General features: G+C 49.4%; 1 protein-coding gene across 1 annotated transcript in view; it reads right to left on the bottom strand.

Moving 5' to 3' along the window:
- Positions 1–1,099: 1,099 nt before the first annotated feature.
- Positions 1,100–22,330, bottom strand: part of Cdc45 (cell division cycle 45) — a 33,021-nt gene continuing 11,790 nt past the window's right edge. The window contains exons 8-19 of the mRNA XM_052157951.1: positions 20,164–20,225; positions 19,159–19,209; positions 16,716–16,835; positions 15,996–16,127; positions 15,676–15,774; positions 14,087–14,248; positions 7,564–7,702; positions 7,404–7,487; positions 5,443–5,561; positions 5,152–5,228; positions 2,557–2,623; positions 1,100–1,221 (exon numbers count right to left, since the gene is read on the bottom strand). Coding sequence (XP_052013911.1) covers positions 2,559–2,623; positions 5,152–5,228; positions 5,443–5,561; positions 7,404–7,487; positions 7,564–7,702; positions 14,087–14,248; positions 15,676–15,774; positions 15,996–16,127; positions 16,716–16,835; positions 19,159–19,209; positions 20,164–20,225 — 1,110 coding nt within the window. The 3' untranslated portion in view covers positions 1,100–1,221; positions 2,557–2,558. The remainder of the gene's footprint in view (positions 1,222–2,556; positions 2,624–5,151; positions 5,229–5,442; positions 5,562–7,403; positions 7,488–7,563; positions 7,703–14,086; positions 14,249–15,675; positions 15,775–15,995; positions 16,128–16,715; positions 16,836–19,158; positions 19,210–20,163; positions 20,226–22,330) is intronic.

Here is a 22,330-nt window from a genome sequence, read left to right as displayed (position 1 = left end):
CCTGGGGAAATGCGGTCCTACATGTGGCCCTGTGCCCTAGCAGGCCAGTGTATGGTTATGCTGGCACACCTGGCTGCCATGGACCTTTCCCACAGAGGTCTTTACCCAGTATAGAGCATGGGAAGGCAGCTGCTCTGAGTTCTTCCAAATGGCCAGGGCGGCTATGTGAAGGCAGTTTGCTGGTGGTCCAGGGAGAAGGGCCAGTCCTACCCAGTTCCCACCCATCACATTGCCTCATTTCCTGAAGGGCAGCCTGGTCTTCTCGCCAGTGACTTAAAACTACTCATCAGTACTTGGAACAGGAACTAGTACTTAGGATGGCTCAAAGAACAGAATACTTGTCTCAAAGAACAGAACACTACAACAAAAGGAAACTGGGGAAAAGATTCCTCCTTCTAGGACTGTGTGCCACCCTGCCTGCCTTAGGAGCTCTGATGCCCACAAGTGGGTATCTCTACCATGTGTGCTTTCCTAGTACCTATGTCTCCAGGCGGCCATCAGCCCTTCTTCACCACCCACCCTCTCTATACCTGCTCCAGGGACAATGACACCCTTGCTTCCCTGAAGGTGTCAGAGGCCAGAGTTCCACTATAGTTGAAATATTCTGGGCGGTGTGAGGAATGCTGACAGCGCCTGGGGACCTGGTTTTGTTCAGACCCTACTGCTGAGGGGTTCACCCTCCTTGGTCTGAGGCCTTCCCCCTGATACTTTCCCCTCTGCAAAGCACTGTGGCATGTGCCTGCAGGGACCAGGCGTCTGAAGAGGTCCTTTATGGCAAGTTGATGGTCATGGTGGAAGACTGGCCAAGACGGTGAAGCCGCTACAACCAGACAGGTAGGCAGGTCCTTCTTGGCCTTGCTGGGCAGCGGCCATCACAGGTGCTGGATGTGAAGATACTTGGTACTAAAGGGCCAGCCTCTGTTCATTACCATCAGGAGGCCAGAGAGCAGGCGGGAAGACCTTGTCCTGGGGTTGAACAGAGAAGTCTTTATGTCTCCTATGTGCACAGAGGATTACAAGAAACAGGAACAAGGTTTCCCTGGATCCCCAGAAGGCACAGAGTACTAAGTACCAATCTAAGATCACAGACTCAAAGGGGTAGAACATCAAACATTTTATTAAAAACCATATAGTCTCACATTTCAAATGTTATCTTACAACTGAATAGCGGCCAGGTGATATAAATAAGGAAAAGGAGATCACTTCTGGAGAAGTCAAATTCTGGAAGAAAAAAATAAGTTTCCTACAATTCATCCTTTCTTTCCATTTCGTCAGACAAACTAGCGTAGGCCTTCCTTCCCATGGCGTGATGGGCTGCTGCTTCTGAACAGCTTCAACAGGGTGCGGGTGAGTCTGGAGTAAACGGCCACCCCAGAGCTACTGAGGCACTCACTGTCCTGCCACACTCCTGCGGAGTCCGGATGTCTGTCCGCATGAAAAGTACCCAGACCCTTTCACCTGGCAGAGCCTGCCGGACCACTTATCCTTCCCGGGAGCTTCATGGCTTATGTACACGGCCCCCCTCCCCCTCCCCCCCTCCCGGCAGTCTCTTGCTCCCCATCATGTAGCAGCAGTACCTTCCCCTCCCAGTTACACCCCTGCTCAGCCACCAGACACACACACAGCCGTGCTACTGACAGTGCAGAGAGAGGTCTGCCTCCGGTCAGCCTGGCCCGTGTTACTCCCCACAAGCTCAGTACACACTTGCCACCTGTGGGCTCCTTTTTGGAGTTAGACTAATTTGGCCAGCCCAAGTCACTGCTGACTACCTGCAAGTCTGAGCAAGGATTTCCAGGCCCAGTCTGGTCACCTTCCTTAATATGGCCCTGTGCTCATGCTCTCCTGACTGAAGGACGTTCCGAGTCACACTAGGCCATTCTGTTCCCCTATAGGTTAGGCTTAACATGGATGGGGCAGCCCCAGACTCAAGAGTTCCTTTTATCAGAGGCTTGGGAAGGCTGAGATGGCCACACAAGCACAGGAGAAAACTACTTCCACTTTCCCATGTGACCCCTCAGAAAGAAGGATCGTGTGGGGGAATAGTGAGGGCTGCTCGGCGCCACAATGGCCTGTCAGTACCATGCAGCAGGCCTCTCGGGACAGCTGCGCACTGCTGAGATCCCACGCAGAACCAACAGCCTGCTTTCTTATTAAAGACTGAGTGCAGAAAACCCCAGCGGGCCACTTGTGTGGGCCCCAGCCTGGGGCTTGTGCTGCGGCTGTAAGAGACTCTGGGCGGCCTCTGGGGCTGGAACCAGATAACCTGTGTGTCACACACGATGCTCAGCCTCTCGGTGTGGGCATTAAAGAGAAAATCTGAGGTCATCCTGGGGAGGGAGGGTGGTGGTGGTGTCAAAGGTGCTTAATGAAATTAATTAATTAATTAATTAATTAATTAAGTTTTCTCAAAAGTGCTCCATTGTGGCCTTGCTGGCATTCTTAGGACAGACATTGCTGGGAAAAATCACAAGGTCTTGCTCTGATGGGAAAGCGAAGTAACCGCCTCTGTTGAAGGCACAAAAGCAGGAGTGGGGCCACCCGCCCTCCCGTGCTCACCCTCAGGACAGCAACGACACAAGAGCGTCCAGGAACTTGCTCCGGTCCTCAGCTTTCAGCTCAATTACTGAAGTAATGAAAGGAAAACAACTGGTGAGTAGGGAGGAGTGAGAAAGGAGGCATGGTAAATGGCCTCCCCTCCTCCCTCAGGCTGACAACTGTCCTCACATGCATTCCACACCGCCAGCTCCTGGCAGGCCTGGAACATTCTGTGGTGTTTGATTTTCCCACCTCTTTCCCACTGAACTCCTGCTCTAGATCTGTTGGCCACACTGTGGAGAGGCCAGAGCCTTGTCCTGCAAGGACTCCCACAGCATGCGGGGCCAACAGTGTCAGTAGGGGGAACACGAAGCCTCTGCCAACCCTGACACAAAGGCCTGTCCCCAGTGTTGCAGGCCACATCGGCCCTGCTCTGAGGTGTTCCTCAGCTTCAGTGTCTTCTTCTGGAGAGGACACGACACAGAGTCCTTGTTGGGTATGATCAGCAAAGCTAGACACTGAAGAGGGCTTTCTTGCTGGGAGTGGGCTGCGCCATGCTGCTGGCCAGCTCCCCGAGGACAAAGCCTTGCCCACCAGGCTGATACTGACCACACCTACTTCCACACTTGTTACCTCCAGCTCTCAACCCTCAGAGGAAGCCAGGAGCTTCTCGCCTAAACCCTCCCTGTGCAGCAAAGGTGGGTTGTGGTCAACACACCCACATGACAGGCAGGAAGCAGGAGCTACTGCTCACGGTGGACCAACCCCACAATGCCATAGCTGCAACCGCCTGGCCCAAAGATGCCTGCCTGAGACAGTGCAGGCAGCCTGAACACAGACAAGTTAGTGCTGGGGTATGAGAGCATGGTAATGTCAGACATGACCTTTCTCAGAGATGCTGATAAAATACTAGGGTAGCTAGGCATAGTGGTGCCAGCACTCGGGAGGCAGAGGCAGGCAGATCTCTTGTGAGTTTGAAGACAGCCTCATCTACAGAGTAAGGTCTAGGATAGCCAGAGTTACATTAGAGGCCCTGTCTCAAAACAAACAAAACTAACCTATCCACAACCAACCACCACCTCAACAAAACAAAAACAAGCAAAAAGAAACTGAGAGGTGTGGTGGAGTGAGCTGTGTGCCCCAAGTTCCTTTGTTAAAACCCCAACTCCAGTATTTCAGAATATGACACCTTGCGTCAGGAGTTTCAAACAGGTAAAATTAGATGCTAAGTGTGTGTCCTACCTCTAATATCAGTGGCCTTGTAAGAGATCAGAGCATAGACATATATAGAGGAGTTTCAGAAAGAAAGAAGAAAACATGTAGCTAAGGACAGAGGCTGCCAGTCATACTGACACCTTGACTTCAAGAGCCAGGCGTGGGAGAGTGAGTTCCAGGACAGCCAGAGCTATACAGAGAAACCCTGTCTCGGGAAAAAAAAAAAAAAATTCAAAAAAAAAAAAAAATAAAATAAAAAAAGAGCCAGGCGTGGCACTGAGAGGGATTAGCCTGTGAAGTCACCAGGCTGCCTGTGGACGTTATCAGGCTATAGCGCTCTACAGCCTAGTGAGCCACTGGCAGTAGTGCACTGACAAGTCAAGTCTGTTTTACTGTAAACTGTGTCAGCAAGGGGCTCAGCAGTAAAAGCACTTCCCAGCACCTTAACAGCAGATCACAACCATCTATAATCCCATTTCCAAGAGATCCCACAGGCATGCACACGGTGCACAGACATGCACGCAGGCAAAACATACATACACACAGAAAGCAAAATAAATAAAGCAAAAACATGTGAATAAGAGTAAGACGGGGCCAGGGCAGGTGGAACCAGGGCAGGGAAGTGTGGGGCAGCCCTTCAATCCCAGCCCCTGGCAGGCAGAGGCAGTTCCGATCTCAGTGAGTTCTAGCCAGCCTCATCTACATACACAGTGAGATCTCATCTCACAAATAAGACAAGGACAGCCAGAACTATATAGAGAGAGACTTCACAACATAAAAAAGCAAAAACAAAAACCAATAACAATCCCCCCACCAAAGCCCTCCAACAACCAAAACCCAGAAAACTAAAACCCAAGACAACAAAACCAGCCAACTAAACCAACAAAAAAGACAGACCAGTCCGATAGCCTAAGCTTATAATCTCTGCTATAAAAAAAGAAGGTAAATCGGCCAAGCATGAACCAAGTTGTGTGCCATGTGCTGCTCTATCTGGTGGTCACTGGACTAGGCCTTTTCACTCTGACTCACCCAACACAGCAAGTGTGATGAGTTGCTCACTGTCTCGCAGGGCAGAGTGCTGGAGCCCCAGGTAAGGCCCTTCATGGTACCAGCTTTAGGTTACCACAGGCCATGTTGTTTCCTTTTGAACATGAGGGAGACTGGCTTGCCGAGAGTCTTGGCTTCTAGAGTCACCACAGCCAGCCCCTAGGGAGGACAGTAAGGCTGCATGCAGGCAAGAGCTGTGAGGATTCTGAGGGCAGCTTTGCCGAGGGCTGTTTTGGAAGGGCAAGTACTGCTGGCTGGTACCTCCATCACCAGCTTGCCTCGCTCCAGGGCCAATGCTGGCCTGGAAGGTGTGACAGCAGAAGTGTGGCCACCTCTAGTGGCAGAGACACTCACCTGACAGGTCAAAGTAGTTGTGTAGAGTCCGAGAGCTGGTGCTTTCTGCTGCCTTCTCAAATGCCCGACCAAAAAAGCTAAAGGCACAGGACAGACACACTGGGAGACAGACCAGAGACGACAGACCCTTCCCGACCACCACCACCACCTCCCCCCACCCCCGACCCCCGTGAGAGACAAGAAGGGCAAAAGATGCTTAGGCTCCGCAGCCACGGCCAGAGATGGCGGCCAGCGTGCTGACGCGCCAGGGCCTTCAGCCCTGCTGCCCCAGGACAAGCAGAAGCTGCTCACTTCTTTCTATCCGAGCTATCAGTCTCTGGGGGGATGCCCACCACGGTCACTGTGCCCTGCTCCATGCTCAGCGGGGCAGCCATCACCAGGGGCAGCAGCTTGCAGCGCCGATTCTTTGTCTGTGGAGACAGGGGCGGGCACTCTTGGTCCCAGCACAGTCATTCAGCTTGCAGGGTGGGGCACCCTGCTCAGCACCTAGAAACTGACAGCATCAGGCCACCCCAAGGCCTCCAGGGATGCAGTCGCCACGGATGGGATACAATATTCCAGCATGATCGCTTGGCTCTCCGAATCCGGTTATCTACTGGCTCCACCTTCTTAGCAGCCTAGCCTTGCAGGGGCTCAGTCCTTGCTTCTCTCCAATCGCTACCTCCAAGCCTCTTAGGAGCACCTCCCAACACCCCGGCCTTGCTCTACTCTCCTTCCTCCCGGTGCACCTCCCAACACCCCGGCCTTGCTCTACTCTCCTTCCTCCCGGTGCACCTCCCAACACCCCGGCCTTGCTCTACTCTCCTTCCTCCCAGTGCACCTCCCAACACCCCGGCCTTGCTCTACTCTCCTTCCTCCCGGTGCACCTCCCAACACCCCAGCCTTGCTCTACTCTCCTTCCTCCCGGTGCACCTCCCAACACCCCAGCCTTGGTCTACTCTCCTTCCTCCCGGTGCATGCCTGTTTGAACCATACTCATGCACTCACGTCTCATGGGGCCCTCCTGCAGTTAGGATGGAGGTGCTGAGGCCTCCCTCTCACACTACCATCAAGGTGACCAACTAACTGTCCTGGTTTACATAGGACTGAAGCGTGACCCAGCTTGTGAAATGTGCACTTGGTGGGTGTTAAGTCAATGTCTGATAACTGACTAGACCCGAGAAGTGGCTATCTTCTACAGAAAAGGAAAGAGAGGTGCAGAGGTTGTCACGACTGACACTTGAGGCTGAGATCTGAATGAAGCCAACAGAACAGCAAAGTTCTTGCTTGGCCTCGTTCATCTTTTGACATTTTAGTCATTCCTAGCATGTGGCAGGGGATTGGTCCCAGGGCCCCTGTGGACGCCCAAATCTAAGAATGTCATGTTTCTCATGAAAACATCACACTTGTGTAATTTTTATATATAATTTTATATATAATTGCACAACCTCTTCTACACTGCAGTCATCTCTAGAGCACTTATATCACCCGATGCAATGCCTACACATCACTTCACTTACATGACGCCAGTGCACAACAGACACAAGTTTTGTTTCTTGCAAGTTTCTCAAACGAATTCTTTTTGGTGCTGGGGATCAGACATACTGCCAGGGCCTCACACATGCTAGGCAAGGCTCCACTACCGAGCTATATATTCAGTCTTCCTGAGAGAGCCGTGAGCAGAGACTGGTGGTGTCTGAGGAGGCAGAGCCCATGGAGAGCACATTAATTATCTTCAGAACATTAACATCATTGTATTACTCTCAGCCTGAGTAAATTTCAGCTTCCGACTCTCTTCACGAACCTCATCCTTCAGACACCACCAGCTATCCTTTCTGCATCCCTGCCTGGGAGAAGTCCTCTAGTAGCTGGGTGACGTAGGGCCTGTCTAAATACCAACTGAGTTAGACTGTATTCTAAGAAAGGTATTATTAGGGCCATGAACCTACGGAGACATTATCCAAACCTTTGTTGGAAACAAGGTGTGTATGACTAACTCCATCTTTCCTGATTTGCCACAGATGAACCTAAGCTCCAGCACCACAGCTTTCCAGGGTCCCTCCCACTTATCTGAGTGACATAGTGACTGCTAATACTCGAGCTTGTAGGAAACTGGAAGGTTCCTAGGTGAGGCGAGTTAAAATATGGCCCCAAATAAGGCGAATACCCAGTGTCACAGCTGGTGAACAGTGCAGGGAACCCTAGGCCATCCCTGGCCTGCCCTCTTGCACACATGTCCCTGCCACCTCATCCCACTCCATCCAAGTCCTCACCGAGTACACAAAAGACTTGAGCAGATGTCTGCTGAGCAGACTCAAGGATGCCGGCTTGGAGAACAGGGTGACATCTGGAGTGCCCTGGAAGGGGAGAGAGACAATCAGAGGGGGTTGCTAGGGGGTGTGGCTTGGCACTGCCCAGGTAAGGAAGCCTGACCTCCGTGAGTGAGCAGTAGAGGAAGGGGCCCTGGGACGTGACGAGGTTGGTGCAGAGACAGCTGGCGATGGTCTGCTGCGTGGCTTGGAGGTGCTTCTTGGCGAGCTCTAGACCAAGGTACAGCTTGTCCAGGTTACTCCTGAAACAGGGCAGACACAGGGCTTATGTGATGCTTGTTGAGTACTCCTGCTAAAATGCCAAGGTCAAATAGATTGCTTGATTCCTGGTTCAAGAAGGGGTTTATTAAAAAAAACAAACAAATGTATCTTCTCTCCCCACTGAGTTCCACTTCACATGAAAGGAAGAAACAACAATTTAAAAAAGTATAAACAGAGCCGGGTGGTGGTAGCGCACACCTTTAATCCCAGTACTCAGGAGGCAGAGGCAGGCGGATTTCTAAGTTCGAGGCCAGCCTGGTCTACAGAGTGAGTTCCAGGATAACCAGGGCTACACAGAGAAACCCTGTCTCAAAAACAAAAAAACAAAAAACAAAAAACCAGACACACAAAAAGAAAAAAAGTATAAACACAGTGATGGAGTAAGAGTAAAAAGACTCTGGGACGAACAGACAAAAGGTTAGCCTGGGCTACAAAACAAAATAGGAATTTAGAGATCACATAAGGAGGATCCAAGAAGGTACCTGGAGGGCTCCAACAGGGTAATTTAAGCAATGGATGGGGAGAATATAAAGACTTCCCACAGCCACTCAGCAGGTAAGAGAATATGCTTCTCTGAATATTTTAAATGAACACTCTAGAAAAGTAGGGCTGGCCTTCAAGCAAAGCCTCCGTGCCCAGCAAGCTATACTCACACACCCAAGGCTCAGTCAAGAGTCCACAGCTTCCTTCCTAAATACAAAACACCAGAGTATTTGAGAACCACTTATGGCTTGAAGAGGGGTGAGAGTGGGGTGGGGGGAGATCCCAATAGAAACAGACGGCTAGAGATCAAGGGAAACTTAAGATGACTCCATTATGTTCTGAGAGATTTGGGCAACCATTAACATTCCCATATCAAGAACAGGACACTAGGAAAAAAGGCCAGAGACCAGAAGTGTTAACAGAAATGACAACTTTGGAAAGAAATAAATCATTTACTCAAATGTCAAAGGACAAAAATCAAGAAAAGTTACCATAAGCTCTACGGAACAAATCCATGGGAAATAAAAGCACAACTATAAAACAGGACGCCCTTCTCGGAAGACAGCCATGTAAGATTAGGAAGCACTGGTGCAGGGAGGACTAATGAAACTGTACAAAAGGCACTGATGGGCCTGGGCCATAAACTGAAGCGACTGGTCTGCAAACTCAATGCGATGGAGGAAACACACTAGAACACATCTGAGAGTCTGTTAGTGGACAGGGCTAGGCGTTTCTAATCGAACAGCAGTCCAAGCCAGGTGCACATGCAGCAGTCTTGGTACTTGGGAGGCTAAGGCAGGAGGATCACAAATTTGATAGCTGCCCGAGAAACGTACAGACAAATAAACTAAACTAAACTAAAAAATACCCAGGAATCGAAAGGACTCCCACTTTTTATTCGCAGTGCTGGCTTCTGGAGGGCAGGGCGTGGTGGAACCTGCAGTCAGCAGGAAACTGCCTTCAGCCTGAGCACTGGGAGAAGCCACAGGTATTCGAGGGTAGGACAGGCAGAGGGATGCAGGACGCCACACTGTATGCGCTCCTATTTCTGAAGGGTTTCTGAGAACTGCGCTCCAGGAATACACATCAGTGGTGACAGCACAGCAGTGGTGATAGCACAGCAGTGGTGACAGCAGGCCTCAGCAGCTGCAGGGCCAGACCAAGGTAGGAAGAAAGGGGTGACATGTGGGGGCTCAGTCACACAACTTGCCACACAAGGGTGAAGACTTAAATTCCATCCCTAGCATCCACGAAACAACCAGGTAGAGTGGGCACATGCCTATAAGCCTAGCACCGGGGAGGAGGGGACAATGGGTCTTAGGGCTTGTGTGGCCAGCCAGCTGGCTGAATTTGTGAGCTCAAGGTTCAGTGAGAGACCCTGTCTCACACACTAAGGTGGAGAACTTAAAGAAGGCATTCAACACTGACCTCTGGCTCCCCATGGATACAAACATGCACACACATAAATGCACACACATACATGCTCAGACAGAGACGGCCTCTGGCTCTCCACACCCCACATACATGTACACACACACATGGACTACTTGTTGAATGCACTGGGGAGAAAATGGGCAGGGAATAGATCTGAAAAGGAAGCAGCAGCTAAGTCCCATCTTCCAGCTGGAGAGCTGGCTCAGTGGTTAGGAATGTCGCCTGCTCTTTCAGGGAACCTGGGTTTGCCGCCCAGCAGCACACGGTAGGGGGCTCTGGCTGTCTGTAACTCAGCTCTAGGGAAGCTGAGACTCTCTTCCGACCTTCACAGGCACCAGGCATGCACGTGCTGCACACAAAGACCTGCAGGCAAAACACTCATACACAAAACCTAATTTTAAAAGATTTAGAAAACAAAAACAAACTGTCACTAAACAACAAAATGGAGCGTAGATTATAGAAGCAAACATGTAAGTTCTAACTTGCAAGAAGGAGACAGCAGTCGTCATACTGCCCACATCACTGTGGTACTGGGGTCAATGATGCACAGGGCACTTGGAAGTTGGTGCCAAGACTGAGGAGTTCGCCCTACGACCCAACAGCAAGTGAGTGGAAGGGGACAAAGTGAACTCCATGGACCCATGTTACAGTGCAAGGGAACCTGCAAGGACTGCGGAGCCAGGGCGGCGGAGCTGCAGGAGTCACCCAGAGCTCCTGTTCACATCGTCCCTCACTGAGAACTGCTGACAGGATGGCAAGAGGCCGGAGGGAACCGCAGAAAAGGGAAGAATGGGTCTGAGAGTGGTCAGGCAGCACAGGCTCAGCATGTGCCAGACCCTACGGTCTAACCCTGCATAGCAAACAAGAGCAAAGGCAGAGGCAGACAGACAGACAGACAGACAGACAGCATGCACCGGGACTGACCAGCACAGCAAGCAAGGAAATTCACTACAGGGAATCCAGACTGGGAAGGAAGCACAACCAATGCCATCCAGAGACTGTCATCTCTCACGTCCAGAAGCTCAGAGAATCCACAGAAAACCACTAGACCAACGAGTTCAGCAAGGCTGCGGGAAAGGATACATGATAAAGACACAAAAGTTGTTGTATTTCCATGTAGTAGCTATGAGAAAACCACAAATGAGTTGAGAAGACACCTAAATAGTCATGTAAACACTAACAAAAGAAGGGCTCGGTGAGGGGTGCCGCACCAGCCCTCAGCCCGGCGCCCTGAGCTCAATCCCAGAATAACATCAAGGCGCAAGAGATCAGATTCCACAGGATTGTCTGCTGACCTCCCCACATATCTACCCCATCATGGACGTGTATGCGTGCATACACACAATAATATTTTAAAATTTTAACAGAACAAGTATAAAGTTTATATGCTGTTAATAAGTAATAGTCAGTAAAGTGAAGTAGTATATGCCTGTAATCCCAGTGCTTGGGAGGCAGAGTCAGGAGGACTAGAAATTCAAGGTCATCCTTGGCTACATATCAAGTTCAAGGCTAGTCTGGGCTCCGTGTGCTCCCAAAACAGAGTGATATACAGACTGAAAACAGAAATGGACCTCTTCAGGGACTGGTGAGCTGCTCATCCCAAGGTTAAATTCAAGTTACCTTGAAGAGCAGAATAATACTAAAAAAGAAAAGTCAAAGAGTCACGTTTCCTAGTTCAAATATGCTAGAAAGCTACAGTAATCATAATACAAGACACAATGTGGTCCTGGCATAAGGCTAGTTAGTAACCTTTACATGGAAGGGTAAAAAAAACTAACAAATGTCTCAAATAGTAGGTGGCCTCGTAAAAAAGAGTGAAGTCGGAGGTCAGTGGGACACCTACTAAGGTCAATCCCGGGACCCACATGGTGGCAGAGAAGAACTTTCATGCTGTCTTCTGACCTCTGCATACACATAAATAAATGTAGGTGTAAATTTTAATAATCAAGTTGTATACCTTCTTGTACTAAGAACAAATTAATGTCCAGAGAGTCATACACTCAGTGCAAGAGCAAAAGCTATGCTTAGTAGAATAAACAAAGTGAAGTCTCTGTCATTTGGATTTAGCAATGGCTTCTTTTCTTTTCTTTCTTTCTTTCTTTTTTTTTTATAGAATAGAATAGAATTTATTCAGGGCATGGGGAGGGGAGTTGAGAGGGTAGTGGAGACAGAGAAAGGCAGAGAGAGAGAAGAGAGAAAAGAGAAGCGAGAGGAGAGAGGAGAGAGGAGAGAGGAGAGGAGAGGAGAGGAGAGGAGAGGAGAGGAGAGGAGAGGAGAGGTAGAGGCCGGCCACAAGCATGTGTAGAGGGAGAAGAAGTGAGAGGACATAGTGGGAACAAGAAGGCAAGAGAACAAGAGATTAGCAATGGTTTCTCAAGAAAAACACCAAAAGCGCAAGAAGCAAAAGGAAAATTAGATGATCTGGACACCACCAAAATTAATCCCTAACTTACAAGTTGGAGCTCTGAATAAACAGCTCTTCAAACAAGCTGTACAAATGACCAGTCAGCACATGGAGAAAACATTCCACATTGTTAGCCCCAGTGAGATTCAAACCAAAAGCACAAGCTACCACTTCATACGTCCACACACAGACCACACATGCAGGTAAAGACAAGGAAAAGCTGCAGCCCTCACACTGCTGGTGGGACCCAGAGCTGCCGCTGTGGAAACCACCTACCTGGTCATTCCCCAGAAGGTCACACCAAGAACACACACAAAACCCCACAACTCCACTCCAGCAGAAGTGAAAACACAACTACACAAAAGCTTGTATGCAACTGAGGAGATGGTCAGAAGGTAAAAGAACTCAGTCAATCACCTTATAAGATGGTAGGTACACGAAGTGTGGAATATCGGATGGAACGTGATCTGTGATACAGAGAAGGCCTTGTACGAGCATAAACCAGCACACTAAGTGAAAGAAGCCGCATGCGAGGAAGCACACACTGCACACCACTCAGACAGACACCAGCGAGCAGTCTGCAGAGGCAGTGCGCAGTGCTCGCAGGGCTGAAGGCCAGGGCTAAGGGCACAGAGCTTCTAGCAGTGAAGGGGCTTGAGGACTGCAGAGCTGACTGCTGGGCATGCTCTTCTTTGGGGTGTGCCCTATCTGTGTTTTATTTTCACTATACTGACCAACTGGCCATTTTTCAACTTTGAGCCTCCTGCCTCTACCTCTAGTACTGCGATTATAGGAAGGAGCCATGACTTATGGCTGCATCCTGGCTATCTGTATTTTGGTTTTTCAAGACAAGGTTTCTCTGTATAGCCCTGGCTGTCTTCTGTCTTGGAACTCCCTCTGTAAACCACGCTGGCCTCAAAACCAGAAATCCACCTGCCTCCCGAGTGCTGGGATTAAAGGCATGTGCCACCACTGTCCAGCCAAGAACTATATCTGAAAACTAAATATTTATGAGGGAGGAAGGGAGGGCAGGGATAGATAGATAGATAGATAGATAGATAGATAGATAGATAGATAGACAAGACAGATAGACAGACAGACAGACAGACAGACAGAACTGAGGAAACCCAGAAAGCAGGGTCCTGTATTTTATGATCTTGCACAAAAATCAACAGAAAAAGTAGTTCTTCTGAGTTAGAAAAGTAATCTGAATTAGCCTTTTTGTAAAACCTATGTAATGAAATTAATACTATTTATATAAATATTGTGGTCTGGTCCCCACCAAGCCATTATTAAAAACAGACAAATAGGAAGCTGTCATAGTTGCTCATGCCTTTAATCCCAGAACTTAGAAGGCTGAAACAAGCGAATGTCTGTGACTTTAGGCCATCTGGTCTATCTACATAGCTACTCAAGGGTAAGCAGGACTATAGTGAGACCCTCAAAACACGAAAGTAAGCAAACTAAACAAATAAAAAAATCAACATATTACAAAATGAGGAGCAGATCACCTCTGACATACAAGTATACCAGAAAATCACAACTCCAAAACATCACAACTGGGAATGTCCTACTTCATGATTAAAAGCAAAAGGAGAATTGGAGAGAAAGGAATTGAAAAACAAAGAAGTGTAAGGAAACCAAGAGCAAAAGACAATGTCTTAAGAGACTGAGAAGGCAGCAGGAGAAAGAAGACAATCACAAAGGGAATGAAAGGACTCCAGGGCACTGGAGATGGTAGCATGCACACATCACCAGTCCAACCCCTTCGGAGACTTGGCAAAAGGAGCATGAATTTGAGACCAGACAGGGCTATGATCGAAGGCATGCGAGGCCAGCCTGAGCTACAGGGACCTAATCTCAAAAAGAATAATGAAAAGACACTGGTGCCGGGCTGGCAGCTTAGAACAGCTTGCTCAGTGGTAGGGATTCTGACCTTGTAGTTCCCGTAGGACAGACATGCTGATGCATCTTTGTGATTGGTCTGTGTGTGTGTAGGGTAAGACTGAGGCCACAGAATGGCTGCCCAGGTCATGCCCATTACCTGGAGAGGCTATCGAGAGCCTGGATGAAGTGGTCCGTCCCTGAACTGTCCTTCTCAGGACTCTCCATTAGAGACATGGTGGCAAAGACAACATCACTGGCCAGGAATTTGTGCTTGAACCCAAACTGAATGCTGAAGGTCTGTACACGCATGTCCTTCATCCTGTCCAGGGAGGGAGGAAGCCACGTGCTTATCACTCTCAACTTGTACGCAAGCTTGTATGCCCAGACCAGACTAAAAGATACCCTAAGTTATTCACAGGTCCCCAAGAATGCTCACTGTGACCATCGTTTAGAGGATGAGGTAGGCCAAAACACCCACACATGCAGGCCCTGAAGCCAGCTGCCGGCCTTGGCTGCCTGAGCAGTGAACATTGCAGAGCCATCAGGCCTAGGGTAGGGCAAGGCTGTCATTTATGCCCTAATGCCAGCCTGCCAGGCAGGAGCAGGCAGGTACTGGGCTTCCATGGCACCTGAAGACCTGGGAGGATAGAGTATGTCTGCCCCGGCGCCTTATTTCTGAGTCCAGTATATCTGTCTACATCACAGTCCCAGGATTTAAAGACCCTACACATGCCAGATGCGGTGGCACATACCTTTAATCTCAGTACTCGGGAATAAGAGGCAGGTGGACTTTCTGTGAGTTCAAGGCTGGCTAGCCTGGTCTACAAGGTCTACATAGTGAATTCTACCATTTCTACCATATCCAGGATCCTGTCTCAAAAAAAAAAAAAAAAAAAAAAGACTCTAAACATGAGGAAAGCGCATTTTAGTTTATCTTTTTATTATTTTCATGAACTTCTTATACGAATACGAATGCATGTATCTATGTGTATGTGTGTCCAACAAGGCCAGAATAGGGTATAGGATACCTTGGAGATGGAGTTACAAGTAATTATGGGCCACTAGACATGGAGCTGAGGGTCTGTCCTCTGGAAGGGCAGTATGCACTTTTCTTTTTAAATTAATTTATTCCTGTTTTATGTGCATTGGTGCTTTGCCTGCATGTACATTTGTGTGAGAGTCAGATCCCCTGGAACTGGAGTCACAGTGAGCTGCCACGTAGGTTCTGGGAATCAAACCCTGGTTCTCTGGAAGAGCAATCAGTGCTCTGAACTGCTGAGCCATCTTTCCAGTCCAAGAGAGTGCATTTTTTCCCCTGGTTTTTCAAGACAGGGTTTCCCTGTGTCCTGGAACTCACTCTGTACTCAGGCTAGCCTTGAACTCACAAAGACCTACCTGCCTTTGCTTCCCGAGTGCTGGGATTAAAGGCATGTGCCATTACCACCCAGCAAGAAAGCACATTTGTAATCTAAAAAGAACTCAAGTTTCATTAAGTTAGGTTTGACTCAATCCCAGCAGCCTGTACATCTTTGGGGCCAGGTCGTATTTTTGCATCAGTGCAGGTGGATGGGTTAAAGCGGAAGTGTAATCCATGCTGGGCGTGGTGGATGACACCTTTAATTAACAGCAGAGGCCAGCCTAGGCTATAGACTGAGGTTCCAGGATGGCCAGGATTACACAGAAATCCTGTCTCAAAAAAAGGAAAAGGAAAACAAAACCAAAAACATAATCCAGAAAAGCTTTTACCCAAATTTATTTGCAGATTCTTCAATAATTTCTCGCAGATTCTCCTTCAAGGCAACATCCATGGACTGAAATTTCTGTTTCACTTGCTTCAGGGGAAGCCTGGAGGGAGTAAGCTGTATGCATGAGGCGAGACACTGACAGCAGGGAGAGGCCTGCCGTGGTCCCTGCGCAGGGACGTCTTGACAGGTACACTCAGACATATGCTAGGACATGGAGGAGGCACTGTACTTCACACCCAAGTAAGTCATAGCAGAGTGGGGGTGCTTTGCACCAGCAGGGTGGACACAGGGTAGAAGGCTATGGGCAATGCAGTCACTTACCCCATGTCTGCAAGGAACTCCTGGAGTCGCTTCTGCCCATGCACAGACCAGAGCTTGAACCTGGCTGCAGTGTAGCTGGTGTTGCACAGGCTTTCATGGAGGGACCAGTGCTGGTACAGTACCAGGCAGAGGCTGGGTCCAAGGTCAAGGAACTCATGTGGTGCCCACTGCCTACCTGGAGCTGACAGAGTGGCCTACAACCTTGGGTATGGACCCACCCGGAAGTCTTACTGGACAACACTGTTTGTGGAACTCTCTTTTTCTTTTTGTTGTCCCCTGCTTGGGGACAGTAGACCTCAGAACTCTGACTCGTGCAGGGAGCAGCTGAAGTTAAACCATTTTCTCCCTTTGACAGACTGAGATGCATATCTCCCCCAGAGTCCATGGTCCCATCCGAGGCCTCTCCTCCAGGATCAGATAGACTCTGCAGTCTTGCTGACGCCCTGCCACCGCTCCATGGGACACTTGGTGCTTTTTGTCCCCATCAGTGCCCCTCCTTTCCAACTCCTAGGGCCCAGGGGCTGCAGAACACTTTGCTTCAGCTCTCAGCAGCCTCCCGCATGACTCAGCAACCGACCGTGGCCAGCAAACAGACCACAGTCACACTGCTCATAGGAGGACATGGGTGGCAGCGTGACAGTGATGGAGCAGAAAGCACCCGCTGAGCAACATGCTAACAGCCACGTACCTAAGCCCCAAGGTACTGAGCTGCAAAGATACTCATACTCGAAGGAGATCCGGGTGCAGTCTACAGAGAGCATGTTCTCCTCCGCCTCGTTTCGGTGGTTATGCCGGGACACATGACGCTGCAGGATGCCAACATCAGTCACGTATTTCATTCTGGAAGAAAGCATGGTAGGTGAACCAGCTCCCTCCCAGCTGTTCCTGAAGAAGGGCTGAGGAAGCTTGTTTAGGTATACACCAGCCAGTGAGTGACAACGGACCGGCTGGCCATGTCTCTAACCTGCACAGTCAATTAGACACTGTGACAATAATCCATATACAAAGTCCGGACTAGCACACATATTGCCAGCAAGTGCAGATGGGGTAGGCAGGCCCTGCTCCAGGTCCCAATGGGCCACCAACTGGGATGGTAACAAGAGGCTCTCACCTGAGGCCAAGAGAGCAGGACACATGCACTGCCATTTCTAGATTCTATGTCACCTACATGCCTGCCCTATGCCATTTTTTTTAATTCGATATATTTTTTATTTACATTTCAAATGATTTCCCCTTTTCTGGCCCCCTACTCCCCGAAAGTCCCATAAGCCCCCTTCCCTCCCCCTGTTCTCCCATCTACCCCTTCCCACTTCCCTGTTCTGGTTTTGCCCTATACTGCTACACTGAGTCTTTCCAGAACCAGGCCACTCCTCCGTTCTTGTACATCATTTGATGTGTGGATTATGTTTTGGGTATTCCAATTTTCTAGGCTAATATCCACTTATTAGTGAGTGCATACCATGATTGATCTTTTGAGACTGGGTTACCTCACTTAGTATGATGTTCTCTAGCTCCATCCATTTGCCTAAGAATTTCATGAATTCATTGTTTCTTCTTTTTTTGTTTTTGCTTTTTTTTTTTTTTTATTTTGTTTTTTCGATACAGGGTTTCTCTGTGTAGCCCTGGCTGTCCTGGAGCTCACTCTATAGACCAGGCTGGCCTCGAACTCAGAAATCTGCCTGCCTCTGCCTCCCAGAGTGTTGGGATTACAGGCGTGCGCCACCACTGCCCGGCGAATTCATTGTTTCTAATGGCTGAATAGTACTCCATTGTGTGTGTGTGTGTGTGTGTGTGTGTGTGTGTGTATATATATATATACCACATTTTTTTGCATCCATTCTTCCACTGAGGGATACCTGGGTTCTTTCCAGGTTCTGGCTATTATAAATAGGGCTGCTATGAATATTGTGGAGTACATATCCTTATTACCTGCTGGGGAATCCTCTAGGTATATGCCCAGGAGTGGTATAGCAGGATCTTCAGGAAGTGACGTGCCCAGTCTTCGGAGGAACCGCCAGACTGATTTCCAGAGTGGCTGTACCAATTTGCAACCCCACCAGCAGTGGAGGAGTGTTCCTCTTTCTCCACACCCTCTCCAACACCTGCTGTCTCCTGAATTTTTAATCTTAGCCATTCTGACTGGTGTAAGGTGAAATCTCAGGGTTGTTTTGATTTCTATGCCATCTTTTTAAACAATACATTTATTGTTTTTAGATGATTTGTGTCTGTGTGTGGATGGGTGCCTGTGGAGGTCAGAAGGTGCCAGAGCCTGTGTAGCTGGAGTTCTAGGAGGTTGTAAGCTTCTCATCTTAACACAGGTGCTGTGCTGAGACCTGAACTCGCGTCCTCCAGAGAGCACAGGCACTCTTGCTCCTGAACCATCTCATCCACACCCCATCCATCCTTAACAGAGAAGGGACTGAGGCAAGCAAGGCTGGGGGCTGGCTCAATGTGGCGACCAGGCAACAGAACTCTGACCACGCAGAGGGCCTCATCCACAGTGGGGCCTTCTGCAGGCGGCACAAGGACTGCGCTGAAAAGTGGGAGGCAGTGAGCAGGGACCCTCATGGGGCCTCCTGAAGAGGGAGGGACAGAGCCTCAGGCCTGGTCTCTTTATCCTCTTACAAGGTCTACTTGGTAACCACAGGAGGCTGAAGTGCATCCCAAGGGAGACAATGAGAGACTATGCTGCCTGTTCAAAGCTCTGCCTCCTTCCCAGTTCATAGAGTCCACAGAAGGCGGACCTGCCACACTCACAGAGGGTCAGACTCTGCTCCTTACCAACCCTCTTGTAAGCCTCCTGTTTTGTGATCGAACTCATCCTCCCTGACAGGACCCCTAGACCTTCTTCTCCTTCCTTCCCTACATGCACCCATGTATCCCACTAACATCCAGTGTGCATCAGCTACAACTTAGTACTGCCCTCTAGGCCACCGAATGAAGTCAAACCAAGCCCTTCCTGCTGCTGTTGGCGCCACCCAGTGGACCTAGCCATCAGCAAAGGCAGAGCCTGGTACTAAGGCCAAAAACCCAGGCCAGAAGAGCCAGCCCCTCCTCCTTCACCATAAGGCTTCTCATCGACACTGCTTCCCATGCCCTTGTGCAGACGCAGGGACCCATGCCCAGAGCACAGAGCTACCCTCAAATGGAGACTGTCACTTACTGAGTGATCTTGTCATGCACCCACTGGTCTGTCAGTCCAACAATGGCCCACCTGGAAGGAAAGCAGATGACGGGGTCAAGCTACAAGCTGCCTAGACTTGATAAGTATGTGTCGTGGAGCCAAGTAACTTGATGGCCAGTCCAGGGGTGTCCTGTCAGCATGGCCCCAAACCCACTGTGCCCTGCCACCAATTTGTGATAATGATCTTGGGCTTCTTTTCTACTGTAATTCTGAAATGTTGATATTTTGCCCAAGCTGGCTGGGGACAGCTGCTTGGAAAGTGGCCAAGTAATAATAGCTGCCTCATATGGGAATAAGAGCTGAGAGTGGGTGGGGCCAAAAGATCAGCATTTACACCTGCAGAATGGCAGGGCACCCTTGGGTTTAGAGGTATAAAGTCCTAACCTGTCCTGATTCTCTGCAGATCAGTAACTGTCACTGTGGTGATCAGACCTGAAGGACCTTGGTGTACTGCTTGCAGAGAGAACAAGGACCACAGACAAGGGCCCAGGAGCAGAGCCAGGCCAGACTGTTTCAACATCAACCCAGTTGACAGTGACTGGGAGGCTCATGGGTCTGTGTGCTCAAGGCCCTGGTTACAGTCTAACAGACAAATTGCAGAAAGGGACAATTCTGAGTTGGATTGTGCCAGTGCCAGGGCTGCGAGAAGGCCTACCAAGGCCGATCTCACTCAAACCTACACTTACTGTACTTGCTGTGCATAAGGCTAAGTGAGCATCAAGGGTGCAGAGACAGGAGCTGACCTGGAGCCCGTCCTCAGTGAGGTTGCATGACCTCCCCCGACCCAAACTCATACTTAACCCTTGGAAGACTAGGCTTATAAGTCATCCCAGAGAGGGGCTGTACCTAACATTCCTAATGGAAGCACCGGACTGTCCATGTGACATTGACCTTGGTTTGTGGTAGGGCTCCCCATATGGCTTAGTAGGATTTCCAGGTGTGCGTGAGTGTGTGTGTGTGTGTGTGTGCGCGCGCGCTACATACCATAGCATGTCATTCAGGTCCTTGGACATCATCCAAGCCAGGTCAAACATCACCATGGCTGACTGCAAGGAAAACAGAAAAGCCTGAAGCCAAAAGCGACTGTGTTCACAGAAGGGGCCATACAGTGGGGACAGCTCCAAGCCAAGGCGCCCAGGGAAGCCCTGCGGATCAGGGTATTCAGGCTACTTTTCAGCATGTGAGAAAAAAGTCCCCATCAGAGTGAGGGAAAGCAGAGTAATTCTGCTGACCCCAACACTAGTCTCTGCTATCTGATGCCATTTGTATCTTTGTGTTTAACCATGTAGCAAATGAATGGAAACCAAGTGCCACCTAGTGGGAAGCCCGGGAATAGCACTGTGCAGGGACCCCTGTACATCTCAGGTGATGCTCAAGGCTATAGTGGAAAGAGGTCAGGAGACTGTTGGCTGACTGTCCACCCTGCATTCCCATTCTCCCTGCATGGAGGCAGCCTCAGATACATCGCTAGGGAAGCCAGATGAGGGAGGGCTCTGGTTCTGGTCACCTGGATAGAGTGGGAGGGGCTTCTGGACTCCCGTGAGGGTCTTTCCAACAGGGCTATTCAAGGATAGCAGAGGTAAGCAACCTGAATGGAGGGTCTGAGTTGGGTGAGAGACTGTGAAGACGTGGATGTCTGACCAGCAGACTTAGCATGAGATGCTGGTTTACTCCAGGGAGACAGTCGGGTATCATTTCTGAGAGAGCATGAGTTCCCTCCCTATCCACTGCAAGGGCTGAGCAGAGAGACAAAGGATGGCAAACCTTGAATTACAAATGAGACACAGGAAATACAATGCCAAGAGTCCAAGACCGAGGGGGCCAAAGCTGAAGACAACAACAGCGTTTTTACTGAAACAAACTTGATTTGTCCTGAGCGTAATCACGTTTGCATTATCATAAAGTAATCAGACAGAAATCCTACATCAAATTAATGTGTTATGAACCATATATGTTCTACAGCTACTGAAGGCCCTAAAGTCTGGTCAATACTAACAGAGCTTAACAACAGGCTTTCTACACTAAACTCTATTTCAAAAATCAGATGTGTTACTGTAATCCCAGTTTAATCTTCCTGCACAGAGATTAATACATATTTATTTGTTTATTTAGAGAGTGTGTCATGTAGCCCTGGATGGCCTCGAACTTGCTAGGCCTTGAACTCAGAGATCTTCCTGCTTCTGCCTCCCAAATGCTGAGATTAAAGGTGTGTGCCACTGTGCTGGCTAGTTTTATGTCAGCTTGGCACAGCTGAAGTCATTTGAGAGGAAGGAACCTCAATTGAGAAAATGCCTCCATAAGATTAGATTTTAAGCAAGCCAAGCAGGGCGGTGGTGGTGCAGGCCTGTGATCCCAGCACTCTGGGAGGCAGAGGCAGGTGGATTTCTGAGTTCGAGGCCAGCCTGGTCTACAGAGTGAGTTCCAGGACAGCCAGGGCTATATAGAGAAACCCTGTCTTGAAAACCAAAAAAAAAACAACAAAAAAAAACATTGTGGGTGGTGCCATGTCTGGTCCAGTAGTCCTGGGCTTTGTAAGAAAGCAGGTTAAGCAAACCAGGAGGAGGAAGCAGCATTCCTCCCCGTCCACGCCCCAGCCCACAGGTTCCTGCCCTGCTTTGAGCTTTTCACCCTGACTTCAGTCAGTGATGGACTGCTGCCTGGAAGGGGAAGCTGAAAATAAACCCTTTCCTCCCCACGATACTTTGGTCATGGTGTGTCATCACAGCATTAGTAAGCCCAGCCAAAACAGCCACCACACCCAGCTTAATCAGTATTTTTACAGATTTGGTTTATTTTAAGTGTGAGCACTTTGCCTAAATGTGTCTGTGCATCATGTATGTGCCCGGTACCCACAGAGGTCAGAGGAAAGGGCCAATACTCTGTCACCAGATACTCATAACCATCAATGGATACGAGCTGGCATGTAGGTACTGGGAACCAGATCTGCCTTCTCTGTGTGCACTTGCTGCTCTTGACTGCCGAGCCATTACTCCATTACTCTGTCTTTGAAGATGAACAAAAGGATATACAGCCTGAGGGGCTGCCCTAGCCATTGCCTCTGAAAGGAGCCCAGGTGCCCTTGACCCAACACTGCAGAGACACGCAGCATTCGACACTTGCCTAACATTCTAGCTTAGCTGCAAGAACACTG

Source organism: Apodemus sylvaticus, chromosome 15 (assembly GCF_947179515.1).
Source record: "Apodemus sylvaticus chromosome 15, mApoSyl1.1, whole genome shotgun sequence".
Classification (NCBI taxonomy): Eukaryota; Metazoa; Chordata; class Mammalia; order Rodentia; family Muridae; genus Apodemus; species Apodemus sylvaticus.
This window is presented reverse-complemented; position numbering and strand designations above follow the sequence as displayed.